Here is a 20,307-nt window from a genome sequence, read left to right as displayed (position 1 = left end):
CCGCCGGCCCGGCCCGCTCCGCGCCGACCGCCGCCGCTGCCGGGCCTCCGCCGCTGACCGGGGGGGCTGCGGGGCGGCGGCGCGGGGCGGCGGCGGGGCGGGGGCCGGGGGGCGAGGGCCCCGCCGAGCGGGAGGGGGACGCTGGGGCGGGCTCCATGGCAACCGGATGTGAGCCGCGGCCGCCTCGCTGGTGCGGCGGAAGGGCGCGCCTCGGCGGTAACGCGGAAGAGCGGCGCAGCGGCGGCGGGACCGGCCGTGCCGGGCCGTGCCGAACCGGGCCGGGCCGGGGTCGCCTCGGCCTCCCCGCTGCAGATGGCGGCGGCGGAGACGCTGGTGCGCGGCCTGGCGCGGCTGCTGCAGGACGCGGGTGAGCGGCGGCCGCCGCGGGCCTCGCCGGGCCGGGTCGTGTCAGTGCCCCCGGTGCGTGGACGCTCACGGCCTGGCCCGTCCTTTCCCTGTCCTGCAGGGGACCTCGTCCTGGACGGCTCCAGCACCCTGACGCTGCTCACCTCCACCCTGCAGCACCTCACGCAGGTCTTCGAACAGCACCTGGGCTCCCGCAACCAGAACCGGGGCTTCGTGGCGCTGCCCTCGCACCCCGCCGAGACAGCCGCCATCCTCCAGGCGCAATTCCTCTTCGACGTCCTGCAGAAGACTCACTCTCTGAAGGTCCGTACAGAGCGGGGCCGGGCGCGCTGCAGGGCCGGCCAGTGGAGGTGGCAGGCACAGCTTTAGAGCAGCCTCCTTTGGTGCCCATTGTCCCCGTCTGACGTGCCGGCTCCGTGGGTCAGAGGGCTCTCCCAGGGCTCTTGCGTGGAGTCGTCGCTTAGCACGGTAGTCTATAGCTGCTTACCTAGGATCAGCCGCGCAACTCAGCAGAAAGTTTCTCGGAGTTAAAAACGGGGGCAGCAGGAGTTAATTAAGTTCTGACATTGGTAAGGTGTTGTCATTGTTGGGGAAATTATTATTTCCTGAAGGGCTCGAGCAATTCAGGCAGTATCTGGCACCTGAGCACAGCTGAGTGCTCCCGGAGTGATGACTGATGTGCCCAAGGTAGCGGAGCCAGGGAACTTGAGCAGAGGGGGCAGATGCTGTACACACTCTGAGGCTGCTGCTTACTTCGGCAGCCTGGGCAGTGGTTCTGGTTGGGTTTCACAGCACAGGATATTTCTAGTAACGTAAACTCATTAACAATAAAGGCTATAGTAAAGAGGCTGTAATAAAGATAAAACTGCAGATCAAGAAATTCTTCAGAGAGGTTTTTGAAAGGTGGCAAGTGCAATGATGCTGCACGTGATTCTACTCGGCACTGAGACATTCTGGGTTGGTCGGGTAGGTGAAAGGAGTCTGAAAGGGGAAGAGGCATTAGCAGCTGTTTTGGGTTTTGCAGTGAGGCTCAAAAGGTATTGTGGCTGAGCACTAAAATCTGTGATGTCTTTAAAAACCTGTTTTCCCTGTGAGAGTGGAGCGGTATCAGAATGTTGTTGGGAGGATTTTGTAACAGTGTAGTGAGTGGGGAGATTAGAATGGGGACCAGAGTCTGCGGAGAAACATGGGTCTCCTGGCAGGAGGAGGCAGGGAGGGACACTGCAATCAGGAGGATGTTGTGGTGAGTACTCCTGTTCACTAGAAAATGTGCTCTCTCTGGAACAAGCCTCTAAAGAAGGGGGAGCTGCCCACTGATGCCTGGTAACTGGTTTATTTGGAGAGGCTAATCATTTATATCAGTCTGACAGATTTTTAAGACAGTGGAGGGAGAGGAGATGATCAAGACACACAGCAAGAATGGCATCTGAAATAAACTTTGCTAGAACTCATCATTAGAGCTTGCCAGTGCAAGCTCCCCTTACAAATGCTCTTGTTCAACACACAGCATTAGTGCTGGCAGGCAGTGGGCAGTGATTCACTCCTGGCAGGGCTGTAACTGTGGAAGCAGTAGTGGTGATGAGGCCTAAGGATGTCTGTTCTGCATCTGATGAGTCACTTCTGTGTGAATGTATATGTAACTGGCAGAGATGGTCTTTCTGGTAGTACTTTGCTGTCTATAGTGGAAGTGGAAACTGCTTCATTACTCACTTTCAGTAGCAGCCAGAAATACTGTTTATACACTGTCCGTAGAAGGCATTAGAAGGTGGTTTTAATAAGCTGCTTTATGGTACATGAACACAGCCTGACTGCCCTGTGCTGAAAGGGCCCGTGGCTGTACTACAGAATACAAAGAGGAGGTTTGCAGGCACCTCAGTCTAACACTAACAATGCCTTGGAGACCAACTCTGTTTTCCATTGTATCTGCTTGTGATTTGCCTTATTTGGCCTCTTGTGGTGAAATGTACATGCACACCTCCCACCAGAGTGCTAGTTCTGCTCAGTTGTTTGATAAACATACCTCCAGCAGTTAGTTTTGTCTTTAGTAGATTTGCTGGTTGTGGCTGATGAGGAATCCAGCTGTCACACCTCCCAGTGGTGCTGAAAGTGGTGTAGCCATGTGGGCAGGGGAGATGAAGAGGTGCTCTGTGGGCTGGCAGACCACACTTACAAACACGCTGTTCTCTGTGAACTCTATTGTACTATGGATCCAGGGAGACAGTGCCACTACCAGCACTGGGAGAGAGCTTTTAAGGGATCACCCGAGCTGGAGGGACAGCCTGTTCAAGGTGCTGCAGTTGGTGCACCAGGAAAGTGGTAATGCAGCACAAATCAAGCTTGACATGAGACTTCTTTTCTCATTTCTCCAGCTTGTTCATGTTCCAAACTGTGTTTTGCAATCTGCTGTGAAGATCTTCCCCTTCAAGTCCCTCCGGCATCTGGAAGTAAGTATAGATGGCACGAGTGGTTTTGAGTCTTACTTTTTGGGTTTTCTTGGCTAGTTTTGTGGATGCAGAATGTCTCTACTCCTAAAAACTAGGTAGGCTTTTGTGGCTTCCCTGGAAGGCTAAGATTAAACTCCTGCAACGCTTGCTTGGGGTAAAACTTGGATCTGCTCCACCACTGTAATATTTTGATGTATGTTGTTCTTACTTTCTCATCACTGCTGCAGTTGAGGTCTGTCCCTCCACACTGCCTCCGGGGACTGCGATTTGTCTATTCTCAGCTGGAATCTCTAACCTGCTGCAAATGTATCAGTACACTGGAGGTGAGTGTCTACACGGCTCATGGGGTAAATTGCAAGAGAAAGGCTGTCTTCATCCTACAGCTCTTCACACAGGGAAGATGTAGGAGATGGTGTTAGCCCTTTTATTCATTCATGTTGTGTATGGCTTCATCCCCCTTCTCCTGTCTTAAGCAGTGTTGAAGGATTCCCTGCTTGCAAGCATATGTGCTCTGTAATCTTCTCTTTAGCTTCTTGAGAATTTCTGGCTCTAAACAACATTGGTGTCAGCTAAGTCTGACAGCTCTGTGTATCTGGCTGTTTCCACATTCAAGGACTGCAGCTGGTCAAGGTTTATTTCATTGTACCTCAGCAGCCTTTTTTGAGCTTATTGTCAGAGGAAATGCTGTGCCCCAGTGTCTTACCTGTACTGCTGCCCAGCACATTTCTGATAAGTGAAGGCAAGCTCCAGCCATGAAGAGCTGAGTAGCATGGGCTGTGCTGGCCATGGGCCTCTGGGCTTCTCTCTGGGATGTAGAAGCAAGACACCTGCTGGAGAACAGGGGCTGATGGTAGGGAGTGCTTTCAGAGCTTTTTATCTGTTAGGATACAAATGTGTATCTTGCTTTTGTTTGAGGGAGGCCTGAAAATTATTTTGTTAGCATGAATCTTTGTGCTCAGTGTTCTAAGCCTAAGAAATCTAACAGATTAGGTTAACTATTGCCACTTCAGAGTAGGAAACAAAAGCATCTCCCTTCTTTCTAAATATCTGGCCATGGGATTTCCATCACCTCCAAATATTTGAATTAGGGACATAAGTCACTGCCTTTCTAAGCACAAATACTGTGCTTTACTGTCTGTAAAGCACAATATGTCAGCCACCTTCTAGATTGTTCTCCTGTGTTCATCTGCTTTTACTATAACAGCTAGTACTCACCAAGGTACGGCTCCTGTCTTCCTCCTAGGAAATAATTTCAGCATGTGGTGGAGATCTGAGCTGTGCTCTCCCATGGTTGGAACTGCAGACTGTGAACTTCAGCTATAACTCAATCACTGCCTTGGATGACTCACTGGTGAGTGGGGCATCCTTCCTGCATGGCTGAGGAGAGGAGATGATCACAGACAAGAGCCAGGCCTTCTGTTACTGATGCTGCTAGGTCTGGGTGGGAGGAAGAGGGCAGTGTTAATTTTGCTGGCCTCTCCCAGCAGCAGAGGCTTTTCATGCTGTAACAGAAACAGTTATAGGATCTGATCTAGTATCTTTTTGTCCCGCAGCAATTATTGAATGCTCTGAGGGTCTTGGATTTGAGTCACAACAAGATCCAGGATTGTGAGCACTATTTAACGGTGAGTATTTTGGGCTGACCAGCAGAGTTTCATCCTGTGCAGAGGATACTGCTACAATTCTGTAGTCATTGACATCACATTCCCACTAGGTGAGGTATAATAAAAGAAATCACAGATGTAGTGTGGCTCAGAGCTAGCGCTTGCAGCCTGAAAACCGTTGTCCTGTTGGTGCAGTCTGAGTGCTACTGAGGCAGAGAAGGCAGTGTTCCTCACCTCTAAGACAGAGAGTTAGTTCTGGTTGTCACTTGGCAGTCCAGCGTGGCTGAGTGGTAAATGCACTGATACACACAGGGTACTCTGTGTGTACAGTCCCTCACAGGATGGGCGCTCCACTGTGGCCGAGACTTTGCTGTAATCTGTGCAGCAGGTGAGAATTATGTAGCCAGGCATGGGGCTGTAGAAGCTTACTGTTCAGTTTGTTCAAACTGCCAGTAGCATTAACTTCCTGCTCTCAGAAACCAGTGAGTTAGTCTAGAAAAGGAATAGTCCATCACGATGGCACGTGTGTGTCTGGGGAACAGCAGTGAAATCCATGCTTTGCCGGGCTGGATCTGCTTCTTTGAAGGAAAGCTATGAAGCAGATTTTCATGGAGTTGGTGGGGCTCACAATGTATCATTCCCCATCATCTTTATAAAGGTAAGAAAGGGTTTATTCTGGTAGTTCACTCCTTATGCTGAGGCAGGATGTCCAGTCCTTTCCTATGCTCCATCGAAGTTGGTGAGGAAAGAGAAAGGTGCTCCTGGCAAATTCTGTAAAGCAGTCAGATGGTGCTGAGTGCCCTTAAATAAACCACTCCCAATGGGAACACTGAACTCTTCCTGCAGAAACAGTCTAAAGAAACTCACTTGTTGGTACACCCTGTTGGGATGAAAAAAATGGTAGAAGCTAGTGCCCTGCCTTGAGTTCAGAGCCAGGCTTTGAGATAAGGTCCCAACTGATCCAGTGTTGCTCTTCTCTCTGAACAGACCCTTACAGAGCTAGAATACCTCAATCTGGCATACAACTTCCTGTCCAAGGTGCCAAACCTTGGCATCTTCAGCCGATCCAAGCTGGTGACTCTGATCCTGCGCAACAATGAGCTCGACAGCATTAATGGTGAGCCCACAAGGGAGAAGCATTTCTGAGTTTGAAGCCTTCCTGTCGTCCTTGAGAATGGACGGAACTTGAAATCTTGGGCACAACTATTTCTACTAGGGTTCGGTTTTGGGGGAGGTTATGTCATCTGGCATGCTGATGGCTTCTTGCTTTGTTCACAGGGGTGGAACAGCTTGTGAATCTGCAGCACCTGGATGTGGCCTATAACCTGCTGCTGGAACATGCCCAGCTGGCACCATTGTCCACTCTGCACTATTTAAAAAAAGTAAGCAGAAAGCCTGATGGGTTGGTAAATTAGGGATTTCATGGTCAGGGTGTGCAAGATGGAGACTTTGTGGTAACCAGAGTGTTTCGAAAGATAAGTTCAACTCTTGAGCATTTAATTTTATTGCAGAAAACTGATGGAGCTTTACACAGACACCTGTGTTTCAGCCTTCATTTTTAGTGATCCTTCCTCAAGCTAACTTTTTTCAAATATTCATCCCCATTTCCTTGCTCGTCCTTTCTGATTTTAACATTGCCAAGTTCAGTAAAGATCCTCCCATAATCCTGTTTGTGTATTCAGAGAAGTCTGAAGGAGTGTGGTAGTCACTAGAGTGCTTGTGCAGGAAGATCATCGAATCAGAGAGTGATTTTGGTTGGTAGGGACCTCAAAGATCTAGTTCCAACCCTCCTGTCATGGGCAAGGACACACCTCCCCCTAGACCAGGTTGCTCAAAGCCGCATCCAGTCTGGCCTTGAACACCTCCCAGGGATGGGACATATACAGCTTCTCTGGGCCTGCAAAGGACTGTTCTTTCAACACTTCTCAGAGTCAGTACTGAAGAAGCTCAGAATGATTTAGGTCATGAGTAGGAGGTACTTTAATCTGCTTCTCTATTTGCTGAACTAATTTCAGGAAGCATTTTAAAAGCCTAGTCCTCTCCTGGCTTGATAACTGTTCCACTGCAAGGATATTTCTTGAAGCAGAGAGAAAGACTGGAGCCTGCAGGCAGGATAGACTGGGGTAGAGAATATTGCTTCTAGTAACAACTTGTCTGTTTCCCTCACCTAGCTGCATTTGGAGGGGAACCCAATATGGTTCCATCAGAATCACCGATCTGCAGCCCTTGTCCATGTGTCTCCCAGGGCAGCCTTCTCCAATGTGAGTACTGGACACCTGCCTTCTGCTCCTGCTGTTGAAGGCATAGGGTGTTCTAACACTTGGGGCAAATGAGGGAAAAGAAACTTGCAGATTTATTCCAGCTGTGTAACAGTGGTAATTGTTTTGTGGTTGCATTTTTTTTTTTACCTGCAGTAGAGTAGAGTAACCTTAAATTTTTATGTGATGTGCTGGCCAGCACAGAGTTGAATACTGATCTCAGGTTTGGAACACCTCAAATCTTAATATGTCTTCACTGTCTACTTCTTCGGTTTTGCTCACTGAAGGAACTTTACTCTGTTCTTGCTAGATAGTAATGATGTAGCTGGACTGTGCAATGAAGGAACTCGTAGTCTTTGCCCACCTTACCAAATTATGTACTACTTTGGCAGCCATGGCCACCTCTTTGTCTCCTTCACTCTGCACTCAGTCAGGTGTCATTACTGTTCCCTTACACTCCAGTGCTTAGGTCAGTTCTTGGTAATCTGATTTCAAATAAAGAAGCCAGCAAAGCCAGTGTTTTGACAGTTTAGCAGAATAAACTTACTTGCTAAGGGTCAAAGGTGTTCCAGAGCTGGTCTGCCCTTCATATTAGTGGCAAATGGCTGAATTCATTGTCTTCAAACTGCATCTTGGAAAAAGCTTTCACAGAGCTCAAATTACTGGAAGTTATGTGGAGTCAGGCTAGAAGTAGGATAAAGGCTTTGAGGTGAAAGTGAGTACCTTTCAAAACAATTTGAGTTGTTGTAGAATAATCCATTGTACCTCTTCCGTGAACTGTCTTGGATACATTTCTGGAAGTTATAAAGTCTGTAAACAGGAAAACCACAACGGTCCCTTCTGGCCTTCCATGCTATAAAGTCAGGTAGCTACAACTAAAGGAGTGGTGGATAGGCAGGAACAGGGTTGTTTCTTTGCAATTTTTATTGCCAGGGATCCCAACCCTAGGGTGGCCTGAAGGGAAGTAGGAGTCAGCAGAAGTTGTCCTGAGTATGTGCCAGCCAAATGGAATCTGACTGCAAATGGGTCTCTAATTACAGTTCTTCTTGGATGGGGAGCCACTCTCGTCCTCAGACCTAATGGTAAGTATAATTGTTAAAACTGATCTCAGTGGCTTTGGGACTGGGAACTCTGACAGGTTTTTGCATTGTCATGTGTCCTATTAAATCTTTATGGGCTACCTTGACTTCGACACAGATCATTTTGTCTCAGTCCATGCTGATTCCTAATAATTGTTGGAATGGGCCAGTGTAATTTATTCTGGCTTATGTAGCCTTACAGGACTTGGAGCCTTGCCTGTTTCCTCTTCAGGTACTGGTACTTGACACTTGAGCTACATGTCAGCAAAATAGTTATCAGTTTCCCATCTGCTATTTTTAAGAAAGGCAGAGATTGAGATAAATGAGAGTGGTTGTGATAAACAATGCAATCAGCCAGGCAGGGTCTGTTGTCAATGCTTTGACTGAGATGGTGAAAGCTTAGGGTGAGGAGCAGGAAGGCTGTCAGCCTGAGCTGTGGTTTGGTTACCTTGTCTGCCCTTTGCACTCAGCTGGAAATACTCTATTTTTCTTGCTTTAGCACCTTCCAAGACTTGTGCAAAGTGTATCCCAGTCCATCCACACTTCTACCTCAGAGAAGACTGCACTGGACCGCAGTGCACTGGAGAGCTCCTGTGCTGCAGACTTCAGTGACAGCCAGTCCCCGTCAGAGAATGTGGCCGTCAGGGTCCCTCGAAAGAAAAGCAAGGTCTGGGACTGACATGGCTTCTCAGCCAAGTAGCTGGCATGTTGGGTGAAGGCGATGCCTTGGTGTGAAAGCCTCCTGCAGTGAGATGTGGTCTGGTACTGACTGCATGGTTAGTGAGCCTCTACACTGCTGTGTGTTAGGAAGGGGCTTTAATATTAACCTTCATATACCCTCACAAGTGTTTCAGGGTGTGTGTCCCTACACTGTAACAGCTATAAACCCTTCAGCTTGGCAGAGCCCATCATCAGGTGCTGTTTTCATTGTTCTAGTTCCTCACAACTACTTTTATCCTGTTTTTTCCCAGGGAAAAGTCAAAGTGCGCAGAGCAAGTATTTCGGAGCCAAGTGACACAGAACACGAGCCCCAGGTGTTACCCCTCTCTGCTGGTGAGGCTTGTCATCTTCCTTAATAACATAGCAGCTAAACTGCCCAGGGTAAGAGTGCTCTGGCCTGGTGGCTACCTTCATACTTCCCAAGTTTTCTCTTTGCAGGTCTGGTCCTTGAGCATCAGAAGGAGATGAAGCGCTTGGCCAGCTTCAGAGATCGCTTTGGTGCTGACTGGCTGCAGTACAAGAGACACCTGGAGGAGCATGACCAAGTACCCGTCATGTCCCGCAGCCGTTCTGCAGATGAGATCACAGGCAGACCTGCTGCAATGGACTTGCAGAGCGAGAGCTCTGACCCAGAGCAAGGAAAGCCCCAAGTATCCCAGGAAGAAGGATCCTCTCCTCCTTTGGATGACACTGCAAAGGAGGAAGAGCCTGAAGTACAGCTGGATGAGCCTATGGAAGGAGAAGAGAGAGGAGAAGAGGAGGCAGATGAGCTAATGCTTGGAGAGGAAGAAGAGGAGAAGGTAGAAGGTAAACAGGTCCTTTCACTGCTGTTTTTAAGGGTTTGGATGACAACAAAATAGATTAATCAAATGTGATTTGTCGCTGAAGCTGTATCATGGTGCCCAGTATTGTGGGAATGGTAAGGACCTAGGTCCAGCAGAACTGAAGGCCTACTGCATGTACTGACCTGTATTGTGTCTTGTTTGGCAGTGGACCTGTGCCAGCCAGTGCTGGTGAGCCAAATAGAAGGTGAAGGGGACCCAGAGCCAGACTGGATCTTCCTGCGAGTCACAGCTAAGCATGTGATTGAGGTGGAACTGAAGGCTGCCAGAGTCCTCCACAAGCTGGAGCTGAAATGCCTGAAGAGTGTGGAGACCTCAGAGTTAACCTGGAAGAGGATGGTGAGTTACACTTCTCTGTGAGCCTTTGTCCCCTGTGTATGGCAGCATTCTGGATTTGGGCTCCTGTTGAGAATCCTGCAGGTCTTTTCCTAGTTCCTGCAAAGCCTGATTGCGCATCCCTTCATCCCAATGCTTGTGTATCTAATGGCATCTGTATTGCTTAGACTACCTGCGATAATGCAGCAGAAGCCAGCATCGAATCTGTTCCAAAGCTGCAATTTAAAGACAATGGCTGGACTTGTTCTGGTGTGGAGGAATGAGAGACTTCTCAAGAGGAACTTAAATGAAATGGAGATCTCCTTCCCATCCATTCCTCGTTGGGATATCACCCTGGCCTTGGAGGGCTCTTTGTGGATTGCATTGTTTCTAGAGCAACACAGAGTCTAGTCTGGCAGCTCAGTGGGCAGTTTGCCATCTGCTCTAGGTGCACACTTTAGCATTACCAGCCCTATTTGGCTTTTGTGGTTCTTTAGAAAGGGAGTCTGGAAATCCCTTTTTCCGTGTGGTAAGATTTTAACATTCAGTCTGTATACAGACATGTTCACAGGTTTCTCTAATTCTGTTTTCTCTAAAAGCTCCAACTCATTTTTAAACCCTGCCCTTGTGCCTTTTTGAATGTTTGTGGTTTGATATTCTTCTGAAATACCTTTATGAAAACGGTGTTTTGGTTGAAATGCTTTGTTCTAGGCCTTGAGAGTTAGTGTTCTAAGTTTCAAGCACTCATGCAATTTTTCAAGCTCTCAAAGCGATTCTTGTCAGCACTTACTCGCTTTATATTTGTTTCTTTATTTCTGCCCATTTTACCAGACTCCCAAATGCTATCAGCTGTGGAGGGATGCTTAGGACGCACTAAATTAAGTGCTTCTATGGCCATGTTTCAGCCTTTTGCAAGCAAATGTAGTTTGTGAAAGCTTCTCCCTCATCCTAGAAAGGGTGTTTTCTGTCTCCTGCAGGACCTGGAGCGAGTTTTCCCTGTCCTCACGTTGCACTTCAGCTACATCCGCAAGGACCGGCAGAAGCGCAGATACGTGGTGCTTGACGACTGCCCGGAGCAGTGTCTGCAGGTGGGGAGGCTTGGGGAGGGGACACTGTTACTGCAAGACAATGAATTCTTCCAGCCAGCATAGGGCTGCTGTTCTCAGAGCATGTGAGCACCTGCTGCCAGGGTCTGGTTGTTTCTTCTTCTTCCTTACACTGTGGAAGGGCCTGTGAGCATGGCCCTAGGCAGTGGAGCTCCTGTAGCATAAACACTGCTCTCAAGGAGAGAGTCTTGCAGTTTTCTCCCTCTTGGGATGAAAAGTTTGCAGTCAAGCTAGTGATCATTTTGTGGGTGCTGAGTGATGTGCTGGCCTGTGCTTGGTCCTCTGGACAGTGGATGTCAGTGCTATGTCTGCACAACTGCTGTAGGGACTCTGGTCTCTCGTTCAGTAATTTCTCTCAAGATACCATTTAAGTACATTTGAACAAGTTGTTAAGAGACAAGACACAAATAGATGGGACCTTTGAGATCAGAGTTCCAGAGGGAGCCTGTCAGTATGTAGCTCTCAGGCACAGACCTGCAAAAACAGGTTGTCTTGGTCTTCTGCAGTGAAGCTCCATGCCCTTGGCAAGTCTTGCACAGCTGGGAAATGTTCTTGCACCACTTACACTCTGAAATGCTGTAGTGAGGCACGTGAGAAGACTTGCTGGTGTCAGAAGCTTGATTTTATTAGGACAATCATAGCTACCTGATAGCATCCTTTTCCTTGTGCTGCTATTTACAGCATATCCTTGAAGTGTTGTCCCCAGCTGTTGAGGAGAATCAGCGAAATCAGGACCAAGAGAAGGGATCCATGAAGCTCCAGTGCCTGAAATGCAAGCAGGAGTTTTCACAGTCCCTGCCCCCTTGGCATCAAGGTTCCTATTCTTCAGAGCTTGGAGACACCAAAATCCTGGAGACTCTAGTTGCCCCAGATCAAGGTAGGCTGTAGTGCCCAGAAGAAGGATATTTGCTAATTAATGCCCAGGCAGACTTCCAGGGCGGCAGCTGTGGTACAGAGCATGGAATGTACAGGAGATGTGTTGTCTGTACTGGAATTTAAAACCTATTGTGGGATGAACTCTCACTTGGCCTACTTGGGCTGGGAAAAGCCTGCCTTGTTTTCCCAGCAGGAATAAACCACTGGTTTAAGGTTGAGCAAGCAGCACTCCTGTTCTGGGTGGCCTGGGGGAACACAAGGGTGCTGGAAACTGAAGTCTGGGAGAGCACTTAAAGGTCATGTAGTCAGTTCTGCCACAGAGACTTTATTTGTTCTAAAGACCTTTTGCTAACGGAAGCTTCCAGTGGATCTCCATCAGTATTTCAGGTAAAACTTGGGATGTTAGATATCAGAAAAACAACCAGAACCCTAATCTAAGTCTCCCTGTCCGTGATGTTAAGCCCACTCTTGCTGCCACTTCAGAGGAGCAATTTATTCCTTTCTTTGTACTTGAGGGCCATTGTTCTCCCCTAGCAACTTTTCCTGGTTTCTGTCCTCTAGACTAAATAAGCTCAACTCTCTAGATAATTTACTTGTCAGTCGTATCTCATACATTCAGTTTCTTGCTGGTCTTTGTACTTTTTCCCATTTGTTCACATTTTTCTTTGGCTGTTTAAAACTAGATGTGGTATTTCAGCTGAGATGTGGCTAGTCCTGTGTAAGCATCTTGTGATTGCTGTGTTTTTCAAAGCTCAGTTTATATTTGAAGTGGGGAGTGCTGTAGCTGAGAAGATGCTGTTTGGCAAAGTATCCTGGTATTGAAGCACTGCAGTGAACACAGAAGTGCTGTCCTGGCTGCAGCACTTTTCTCCACCCCAGGATACTTTCTTCTTCCTGCCAGAATGATGGGAATCCCATGATCCAGCTGGGAGTCTGTTCTGGTGTGGGTGAAGATAGCAACAGGAATCAGTGTCAGATGGGATGAGGACAGCTGGGGAAGGGACACAGCATGCTAGGGATGGAGGTAGCTAAGGAAGATTGGATTGACTGTTCATGAGCTTGGGCTTCTGAAGTTACGTGAGCTCTTGCAGATGTGAAGTGGAGGAAAGTCATGAGACAAAGCTCTGATACAGTTTCAGTTGCAACCACAGTACACACTGGGCACCCTAAGTCTGAGCAGAACTATTTCATGTGGCACTGATCCAGAATTTCTGGTTGATTTGTTAGGGGAGGTATGTAGGATATGCTTCTGAACAAGTTGCTCAACAAGCTGCTCGAGTCAGACTGTAACTATTCTCTACTTTGAGAAGGGACGGTTCGTGGTTTGCAGAGGAGGTGGGGGAAAGTAAAATCTTGCTGGGGAGAGCTGTTCTGGCTTTTCTTTATACCTGACAAAATCTTTCACAGGTCCTGCAGCAGCTGGTGAGCCCATAGCCTGTCCCAGTTGTTCCAGTGACCATGTGGTCATTCTGCCTTCAGAGGAGTGCTCCAGCACACCTCTGCCGCCTGGTGCCGACAACACGAGTGAGGACCTGTCAGACTCTGTGCTGGAGGGAGGCAGCCAGCAGGAGGGCCCAGAGGAAACATCTGTCCTGGCCAGTGAAAGCAGGAAGTTCTACATTGGTGGGGAGGACAGCTCAGAGATAGACACCAGCAACAGCGCCAGGAGCCCGGAGCTGAGCGCTGAGCCTGAGCCTGGCAGCACTCTTCATCCCACCTGCCATGGATCAGAGGGTGGCTGTGGGAAGGAGCAGGGCGTGAAGAGCCAGCACTTGTCCCTCAGCCACCCAGACACCAACGGGGGCAGCCTGGTGGGAAGCTGCCGTTACAGCGTGTCTCGGGGGCCCACTCCTTCCCCGCTCTCTGTGAACTCTGAGTCCGAGGAAACATGGAATCTCAGTCCTTGTGAGTATGAGGAAACTGTGCAGGGTTTAGGGGGGTTGACAGCTTGTTGCTGGTTTTATCACTGGTGCTTGCAGGGTACACTTCCTCCTGTTTAATGGGGAAGGGGGACATCAAGTATGAGCAGCCATGAACATATGGTTCTTAGGAGAAGAGATTTTCATTCCCCTCTCTGTTAAGTCCTCATGCCTGAAGGTAGGAAAAGTGAGTCAGCTCCTAATACCTCTTATTGCTTAGACTCTGAGTAATAGGGTCTTGTTCTGGGAGCTGCATTGCTCAGTTATGGACATACTGGGTTCCTGTGGCATCCATGAGCTGTTAGCTGGAGCATTACCTTTGGAGAATAGTATGCGCAATTCCTCTGTATTTATTCTTTGGCTTAAGTGCAGTGTGAGGCTGGCATGCTAGTAGGAGGCTCTGGTTTGTGAATCTACAGTTGCTTGTGCTTTCCTCACTTTTTTTATGAGCTTCAGATGACAGAAGCTGCCCAAGAGACTGCATGCTGGCTGTGTGAGAGCTGTCATGCAAGACAGGAGGTCCACAAATTATTTTTCTGAAGGACCTTGGATTTCTGATGTAGCAGACTGCCTTTGCCTGGGTATCAGCTTGTGATTTACAGAATAACAAGCTGGAAAGGAGTTGTGGAGGTTATCTGGTGTAGCTCAGCAAGTGACTCTACTGCAGCTGAGTGTAGTTCTGATTTACAACCTATTGTTTCCTTGATCTATAGAGGTCTCCCCCAATCCTTCAAGACTGTTGTGTCTCAGAAGAGGAGTCAGTGTAGTTTTAAGGTTGCTGTGTTCAGTCTTGTACAGTTGAAGTATGAGAAATAAGGCAGTCTCTTTGCTAGGGACAAATTGCAAGGTCCCAGTTTAAAACTGAGCCTATGGCAAGTTCCTGGTGAGGAGTGGTTGATTAGTGTAGCATTTCTGGGGGAGAACAGGCTCTGCTGGGAAGCGTGAACTCTTGGGCAGTACTGTTGCTGTTGTATAAATTTTTTGGTTATACAATTTCATGACAAACCTAATTATACTCTTTAGCAGTTTTATTGGTGTCTTCCTCAAGTCCCTTTAACCTTGCCACAATCAAAGCCAGTTAAAAAATTGACTGAGCTGACACCAGCTGAAATAAGAAATATCTTTCTGGCTTTGTGATAAAGAATTGCCCTCCTGCCAAATCCAGGAGCAAAGCAGTGTCCTTCTGTGACTGAACAGCCAAGCACAGTTTGAATCTGGCCTCGACTAAAGCTTTGTCTATCTGAAAAAAAAAGCAAGTGTTGGAGCAATGAATTCCTCTTTTATCTCCACATGGAGACCTGTGGCCTGTAGAGCCCACAGGTTTGGCCCTTTGTCTTGAGGAGAGGCTTGATGGAAGTAGGTGTGCAGAGGGAGTGACACTGCTGCCCTGGTGCCTGTCTGCATGCTCGGGCAGCCCCTGGTCAGGGGACAGTGTCATTGCTGCCCTTTGCTCTCCTCAGCTGTAAACAGCGTCCTGAACACGAGGGATTTCCGGTCAGTGGATCATCGCCTGAAGCTGTACCTGGACATGGAAGTTTTTGAGGAAAATGCTGAGGAGTTCCAGTGCTTCCTCAAGGTGAGCTCCCACAGCACTACTCCTACAACTCTTCTGCTGTCCCTCTTGCCACCCTGAAAGTCCTGCACTGAGGTGGCATCTCAGAGACTGTGGGGTGTGAAGGGAGCTCAAGTGTCTTTGAGTCTGGCCTTTCTGTGGATGAGCTGTCAAGGGGCAGGCCAAAGCTCTGACCTACCCTCTGTGTGCTCTAGGTGGCCATGGTGAAGTTTGGCCGGCCAGGAGAGTTCCTCTCAATCCTGGTTGCTTCTGATCTCAAGATTTATGTGCTGGAAGTCACTGGAGCTATCAGGTGAGGACCGTGCAGCAAGTCTGTGAGTGCTGGGTAGTGCCAGCCTGTGCTAGCCTTGCTGCCCTTACCCTGGAGGGGTGATGACATGCACAGGCTCTTCTGGCAAACCCCCTGCTGCAGTCTGACGTGGGGCAGCCTGCTGCAGCTGAGGGCTGTGCTCTGTGTTCAGGGGACAACCTGCAGACTGGCTGAAGAAGAATGACTCTCACTACCTGTCTGATATTTCTCATCTGGAAGTGGGACTCTGCCACCAGACCTTGCGAATGGAGTTTGAGAACCCAAAAACTTCCTACAATCTGCTGATCCGGAACCAAAGCTGCTGTGACCAGTTCCTGCAGACCCTGACAGGTAAGAGTAGAGCTGTAGGGGCATGGGGAGAGGATTTGAAAGGTTTGTTCTTGGGGAACTATCAGGACAGCTATTGTTGGATATATGTTGGAAGTAAACATCTTGACAGGTCAGAAAAAGAGCTGGGAGAGAATCTCGCTGCCATCATAACTTGGAACACCTCTCTGAACAGTAGAGAAGTGTCCTGAAGTGTTACACACTGCCTTTGGGTTTGCAATAAAAGACACGCGCCTTCTCCCCCTCTTTAGATCTCATGCAAGAACTGCCTGCTAAGCACAGGAGTAAGGTGAAGGAAATCCCCACTGTGGAAATGAATCCCCAACATTGGCTATGGTAAGAGCCTGTGAGAGGTTTGGATTTCAGGCAGAAAGGGATGTCTGCTTGTCCAGCAGACCCTGGGAAGCATAGTGCTGGAAACAGGGTAGCACAGCAGGAGCCACCACTGGAGTTGCAGCCAGGCCTTTGTTAGTGGTTTAAGGCAGCTGTCTCAAGTGCCTGCTGCACAGAGGGTGAACAGGCAAAGGGGTGTCATGGGCTGAGCCAGGCAGGGCAACTTCAGCTCTTCTGGAGGAGCCAGGGGATAATGGAGGGAGAAAAAGTGGAAGGCATAGGGCAGCCTTCTTACTTGCAAGAAGCATTTGGCTCCTGGCTGGCAAGGCGGTAGTCAGAGGACCAGGAGAGGGAGGACTTAGCATTATCTGGATGAGATATGGGTCCCTCCCTTCCCCAAGAGGACTGGGACCAGTAGCTAGTTCACAGCAAACCTAGACTGGAAATGGAGTGCTTCCTTATCAGTCCACTGTTGTATCTCCTCCAGGCCTCTGCTGGACTGCAAGACCACAGATTCTGCAGCTGCAGATGATGCTTGTTTCTTCTACCTGCTGGCATACCTGATCCAAGGTACAGGAGATCTCAGTAGCCAGATGTCCTTACACATTGTGCTGTCTGCTACATGCTTGTGATTTTAGTGTACAGTCTCGGGGAAAAGAGCTGTGCCCTTTTTCCAGCAGTGAAATGGGTTGGGGGCATGGGTGAGGGCTCTTTTCTAGTGTTGGGTTGTGTAGAATAGCAGCATACTTCTGTTCATCCAGCAAATCTCGCAGTCCTTTTCTACATGGAAGTTTAAGCTCTAGGGAGCAGCTGGTCTTGCACACCAGTTTCAGTGACAGCTTGAGAAGCTAGAGATTATCTGAGGGCTGGATCATTGCCCTGATCTGAGGGAAAGATAAGGACTCATAAAAACAGATGGTTTGTGTGAGTTGCTGAAAGGCTTCTTCATTTGGGAAAACAGAAGTAAGTGTCCAGAACCTGAGATGATAGTACAGGAGGAGCCTGCTAGAGCCCTTCAGGTTTTGTTCCAGGCCTTGCTGAGGAACAGACGTGTTAAACTTGAGGTTTGAGTCTTCAGTGAGCAATTCCAGCATGGTCATATCTTGGGACACTGAAAAAAAAGCAACCTAGCTCTTAATCACATTTGCTAAGCTTTTGTACCCTTGGTCACCATTGACCATTGGGGAGGCATGGGAGGGTGAGGATCAAAAGGAATCTGTGGGAAGTATGTTAATTGCTATCCTCAAGCTGAACAAACAGTATGTGAGAGGGAGAACTTAGAGTGCATCTTTCTTACTCTACAGTTTTCTCCTCTTTTAGAGTATGGTGCCCAAAACTGGACACAGTTCCAGCTGAGATCTCATTACCAAGTATACAGGATTAATTAAACATTGCCTTTTTGATAGTCCTCCTAATTCCCAGGAGTGTGATGTGATCAGAAAAGCAACATACTGCTGCATCAGCTTGTGATCCCCTGTGACCTCAGCCAGTTTTGCTAATGGTTTCCTATTACTGTGCATCTTATTCCCAAGTTGTAGTGCTTTTAATTTGCATCCACTAAAATAGCTGGATTATATTTATGTTGCCTAAAGTTTATCAAAACTACTTTACTTCCTGTCATATTTATGACGCATCCCAGCTTGGTATTAAACTCTATGTGTGTGCTCTCTGTTCCACCCATCGGATATCTGCAGCCAGACAAATTCAGGCCAAAAAAGGCAGGCTTTGAGCTGCAGTTGTCAAATTTTAACTAAGGAGTAGTAAAATGTTGTTTAAGAGGTCAAAGGACACAAGTGACTCTTCCTGCCTCACTTGAAGGCATGGGCTGGACAAGCCTTGCTGGGCAGTGGTCTTTCATGTGCATGCCCCTGCAACAAGCTTGGATAAGCAGGTCAAGCCCAGCCACATTTCAGTACCCTGGTCCCCTCTTCAGTCAGGAAGCTGGATAAAGTCGTTCACCCAAGTCACTGCTGCTGTAAAGGATTTCCCTAGGGGAGGAATGGAGAGCAAAGCTGGTTCTGTGGTGACTCAGGCTCTCAGCAAAGTCTTTCTTATTCCCTCGTATCCTTTTAGGGGCATCTGCTTTTCCTGTGACCCTGCTGAGTACCCGAAGCATGCTCTTTCTGCTGGAGGAGAATCACCAGTGGCAGGTGCAGCCCTCCTTGGATGAAGACCATGAGGCAGAAATGCCTCCTAGGAGCAACATACAGTTGAAGGAGAAGCAGCCAATCACCAGCATTAGCAATATCATAACCTATCGCCTCTGTCCTTGTGACATCAAGCTGATGCTTTACGATGAGGTAAGCGGGAGGTGCTCGTGGGGTCAGGATGCTGGGGGCTGACTGCTCAGATCCTGTTCCTGCAAGAGTGTCCTGGGGCTGTCATCTCCCATCCTAACCTAGGGCCTTGTACCACAGAGCCAGGGGGGCACAGTGGAAAGTCATGCAAGGGACACTCGACTGCTGGCAGCAGAGAGGGACGAGGAGGTCACAAAGGAATTAGGAGGGGCCAGCAGCTGTGCTGGGGGATGGTGGCTCAGGGCTGATTGGTGCCTGTCAGGCCAGTCTGCTCATTCACCTCCCTACCTTTCCTCCCTGCCAGGTACTGAAGCTAGAGAGCACTTGGCACATCCGCACAGAGTGCCCTGAGCTCCTGGTAGAGCTGGTGGAGTGGATCCGTGGGCCCTGGGAGGAGATGTTCTCAATTGAGCTCCGGAAGGCTGTCTATGAGGCACTGGAGTGAGCCTGGTAGCTGGAGCAGGCAGAACTTGCAGTCAAGTGCTGCTGTGCCAGCAGTGGTCCACAAGTGTCTCCCACTCCCATCTGACCTTGCTGTCCTGTGGCCTCTGCTTTCCACTCTACTCTTGCCCCTGGCCCCTTCTGGTGAGTAAGGGGGGAGCACATGATGGTTCAGACTGCACATTCAGTTATTTGCACTGGACTGGCCACTGAAGGAGAAGGTGGAGAGTGTTCCTGGTAATAGTGTGTAAGCTACCCAAAGGCAGTCAGGTGCCATTTCTGGCAGATGCGTTTGCTGCCTTCTTAGCTGTTTCAGGACAGCTATCATTATATGCTGATGATTTTTTTCCTCTCCCTCCTTCTTGTCCATGGTTTCCCTAAAGCTACCTGCTTCAAACTGGAGCCTGATTGCACAAGGGGATGAAGCATGTTGTACACAACCCCACAGAGAGCCCTTGCCTCTCTGCCTGATGGGGCATGGCTCAGTCTGCTGCTGTAGTCTTTCACTGTCACTGGGAGGAAGGAGCCTCGAGGTTCTCAGCACAGAAGTGTGTTGCTCATTGCTTAGGGGTCAGGACCTTGATGGGCACCAACAAGTATAAGCAAGGCTTAGGCTTTTTCTGAGCAGTCCAAAAGCAAGAGTCTATTTTAACATGAGTTTTACTATTTTCTATTGTAATAAAAGCTTATATTTATTGAATTGTCGTGTTTTCCTTGTTTCATTCTTTTGCAGTGCTGTAATATCTTTCTAAGGGCTTCCATACTAGCTTTGCTGCTGCCTCCAGGATTCCCTAACATCTCACTGGATTCAGGCCATTCTCCCTGTCCTGTTCAGGGTGGGTGTGAATAGGCTGTTAGGCTAATCTTCTTCACCTTCCCGGCTTCCAAGCAGCAAAAAAGGAACAAGTTTTAAACAGGATTAGACTGACACCAGGTACAGGTTGTGGTGTTCTCCTTTGACAGTTGCCCTCAGGTGGGCATCCTGTGGCCTTTCAGCCCCAGCACGCTGCTTACTGGCTGCACAGGCCCCAAGAGGCTTGCCTCTCTCAGGAGCTGTTGGTGTGGCTGTGGAGGTGGGAGTGTCTGCCTATAGGTTCTTTCCCAAAGGGAGCTTTACCTTGTCTCAACTTCTCCTACAGAGTTAAATGTGGCTCAAAAAATGCTGCTGCCTGGCCAGGGCTTTGCTAATTTCATAGTCTCTGCCCAGGCCCTGTGAAGAGCAAAGACAGAACTGTGTGTGATGTTTTGATGCAGTTGAAGCTCCCTGTGGGGGTGGGCAAAAGTGGACCTGTTACATTAGGTGCTGATAGGTGGGATCTGATACCCTAAGTAGGGACCTTTACTGATGGTAGCTTTTCCCAGAACAGCATCTCTGTTTTCCTATGAATGTTCAGTCCACAGCTTCGGGGCAAGTTTTCTGTCTGTTCAATCCTTAGTGACAAACCTGTATTTTATGTCAATGTGATCTTGATTTTTATAAAGACCTGCATAAAGACA

General features: G+C 48.7%; 1 protein-coding gene across 2 annotated transcripts; it reads left to right on the top strand.

Moving 5' to 3' along the window:
• The first annotated feature begins 60 nt into the window (after nucleotides 1-60).
• LOC119703580 (serine/threonine kinase 11 interacting protein) lies at nucleotides 61-20,307 on the top strand. Of its 2 annotated transcripts, XR_005257666.1 has the most exons (25): nucleotides 61-367; nucleotides 467-669; nucleotides 2,736-2,810; nucleotides 3,038-3,133; nucleotides 4,054-4,161; nucleotides 4,364-4,435; nucleotides 5,402-5,531; nucleotides 5,693-5,796; nucleotides 6,586-6,675; nucleotides 7,713-7,754; nucleotides 8,251-8,418; nucleotides 8,723-8,804; nucleotides 8,910-9,278; nucleotides 9,462-9,652; nucleotides 10,606-10,716; nucleotides 11,416-11,611; nucleotides 13,018-13,515; nucleotides 14,990-15,105; nucleotides 15,297-15,394; nucleotides 15,564-15,742; nucleotides 15,991-16,075; nucleotides 16,560-16,642; nucleotides 18,146-18,372; nucleotides 18,674-18,954; nucleotides 19,544-20,307. XR_005257666.1 is itself a non-coding variant. In XM_038143667.1 (24 exons), the coding sequence occupies exons 1-24, from the start codon at nucleotides 313-315 to the stop codon at nucleotides 18,812-18,814; spliced, it is 3,519 nt and encodes a 1,172-aa protein (XP_037999595.1). In that variant the 5' UTR covers nucleotides 62-312; the 3' UTR covers nucleotides 18,815-19,510. The 2 variants fall into 2 exon arrangements, 1 of the variants encoding a protein (XP_037999595.1); XM_038143667.1 differs by lacking the exon at nucleotides 19,544-20,307 and having other exon boundaries at nucleotides 62-367; nucleotides 18,674-19,510.

Source organism: Motacilla alba, chromosome 7 (genome assembly GCF_015832195.1).
Source record: "Motacilla alba alba isolate MOTALB_02 chromosome 7, Motacilla_alba_V1.0_pri, whole genome shotgun sequence".
NCBI classification, from domain to species: Eukaryota; Metazoa; Chordata; class Aves; order Passeriformes; family Motacillidae; genus Motacilla; species Motacilla alba.
This window is presented reverse-complemented; position numbering and strand designations above follow the sequence as displayed.

Coding starts and splice junctions, on each gene's coding strand:
- LOC119703580 (XM_038143667.1), top strand. CDS start 313: ATGGCGGCGGCGGAGACGCTGGTGCGCGGCCTGGCGCGGCTGCTGCAG. Junction 4,436..5,401: donor ATTGTGAGCACTATTTAACG/GTGAGTATTTTG, acceptor CTCTCTGAACAG/ACCCTTACAGAGCTAGAATA. Junction 7,755..8,250: donor TCTCGTCCTCAGACCTAATG/GTAAGTATAATT, acceptor TTCTTGCTTTAG/CACCTTCCAAGACTTGTGCA.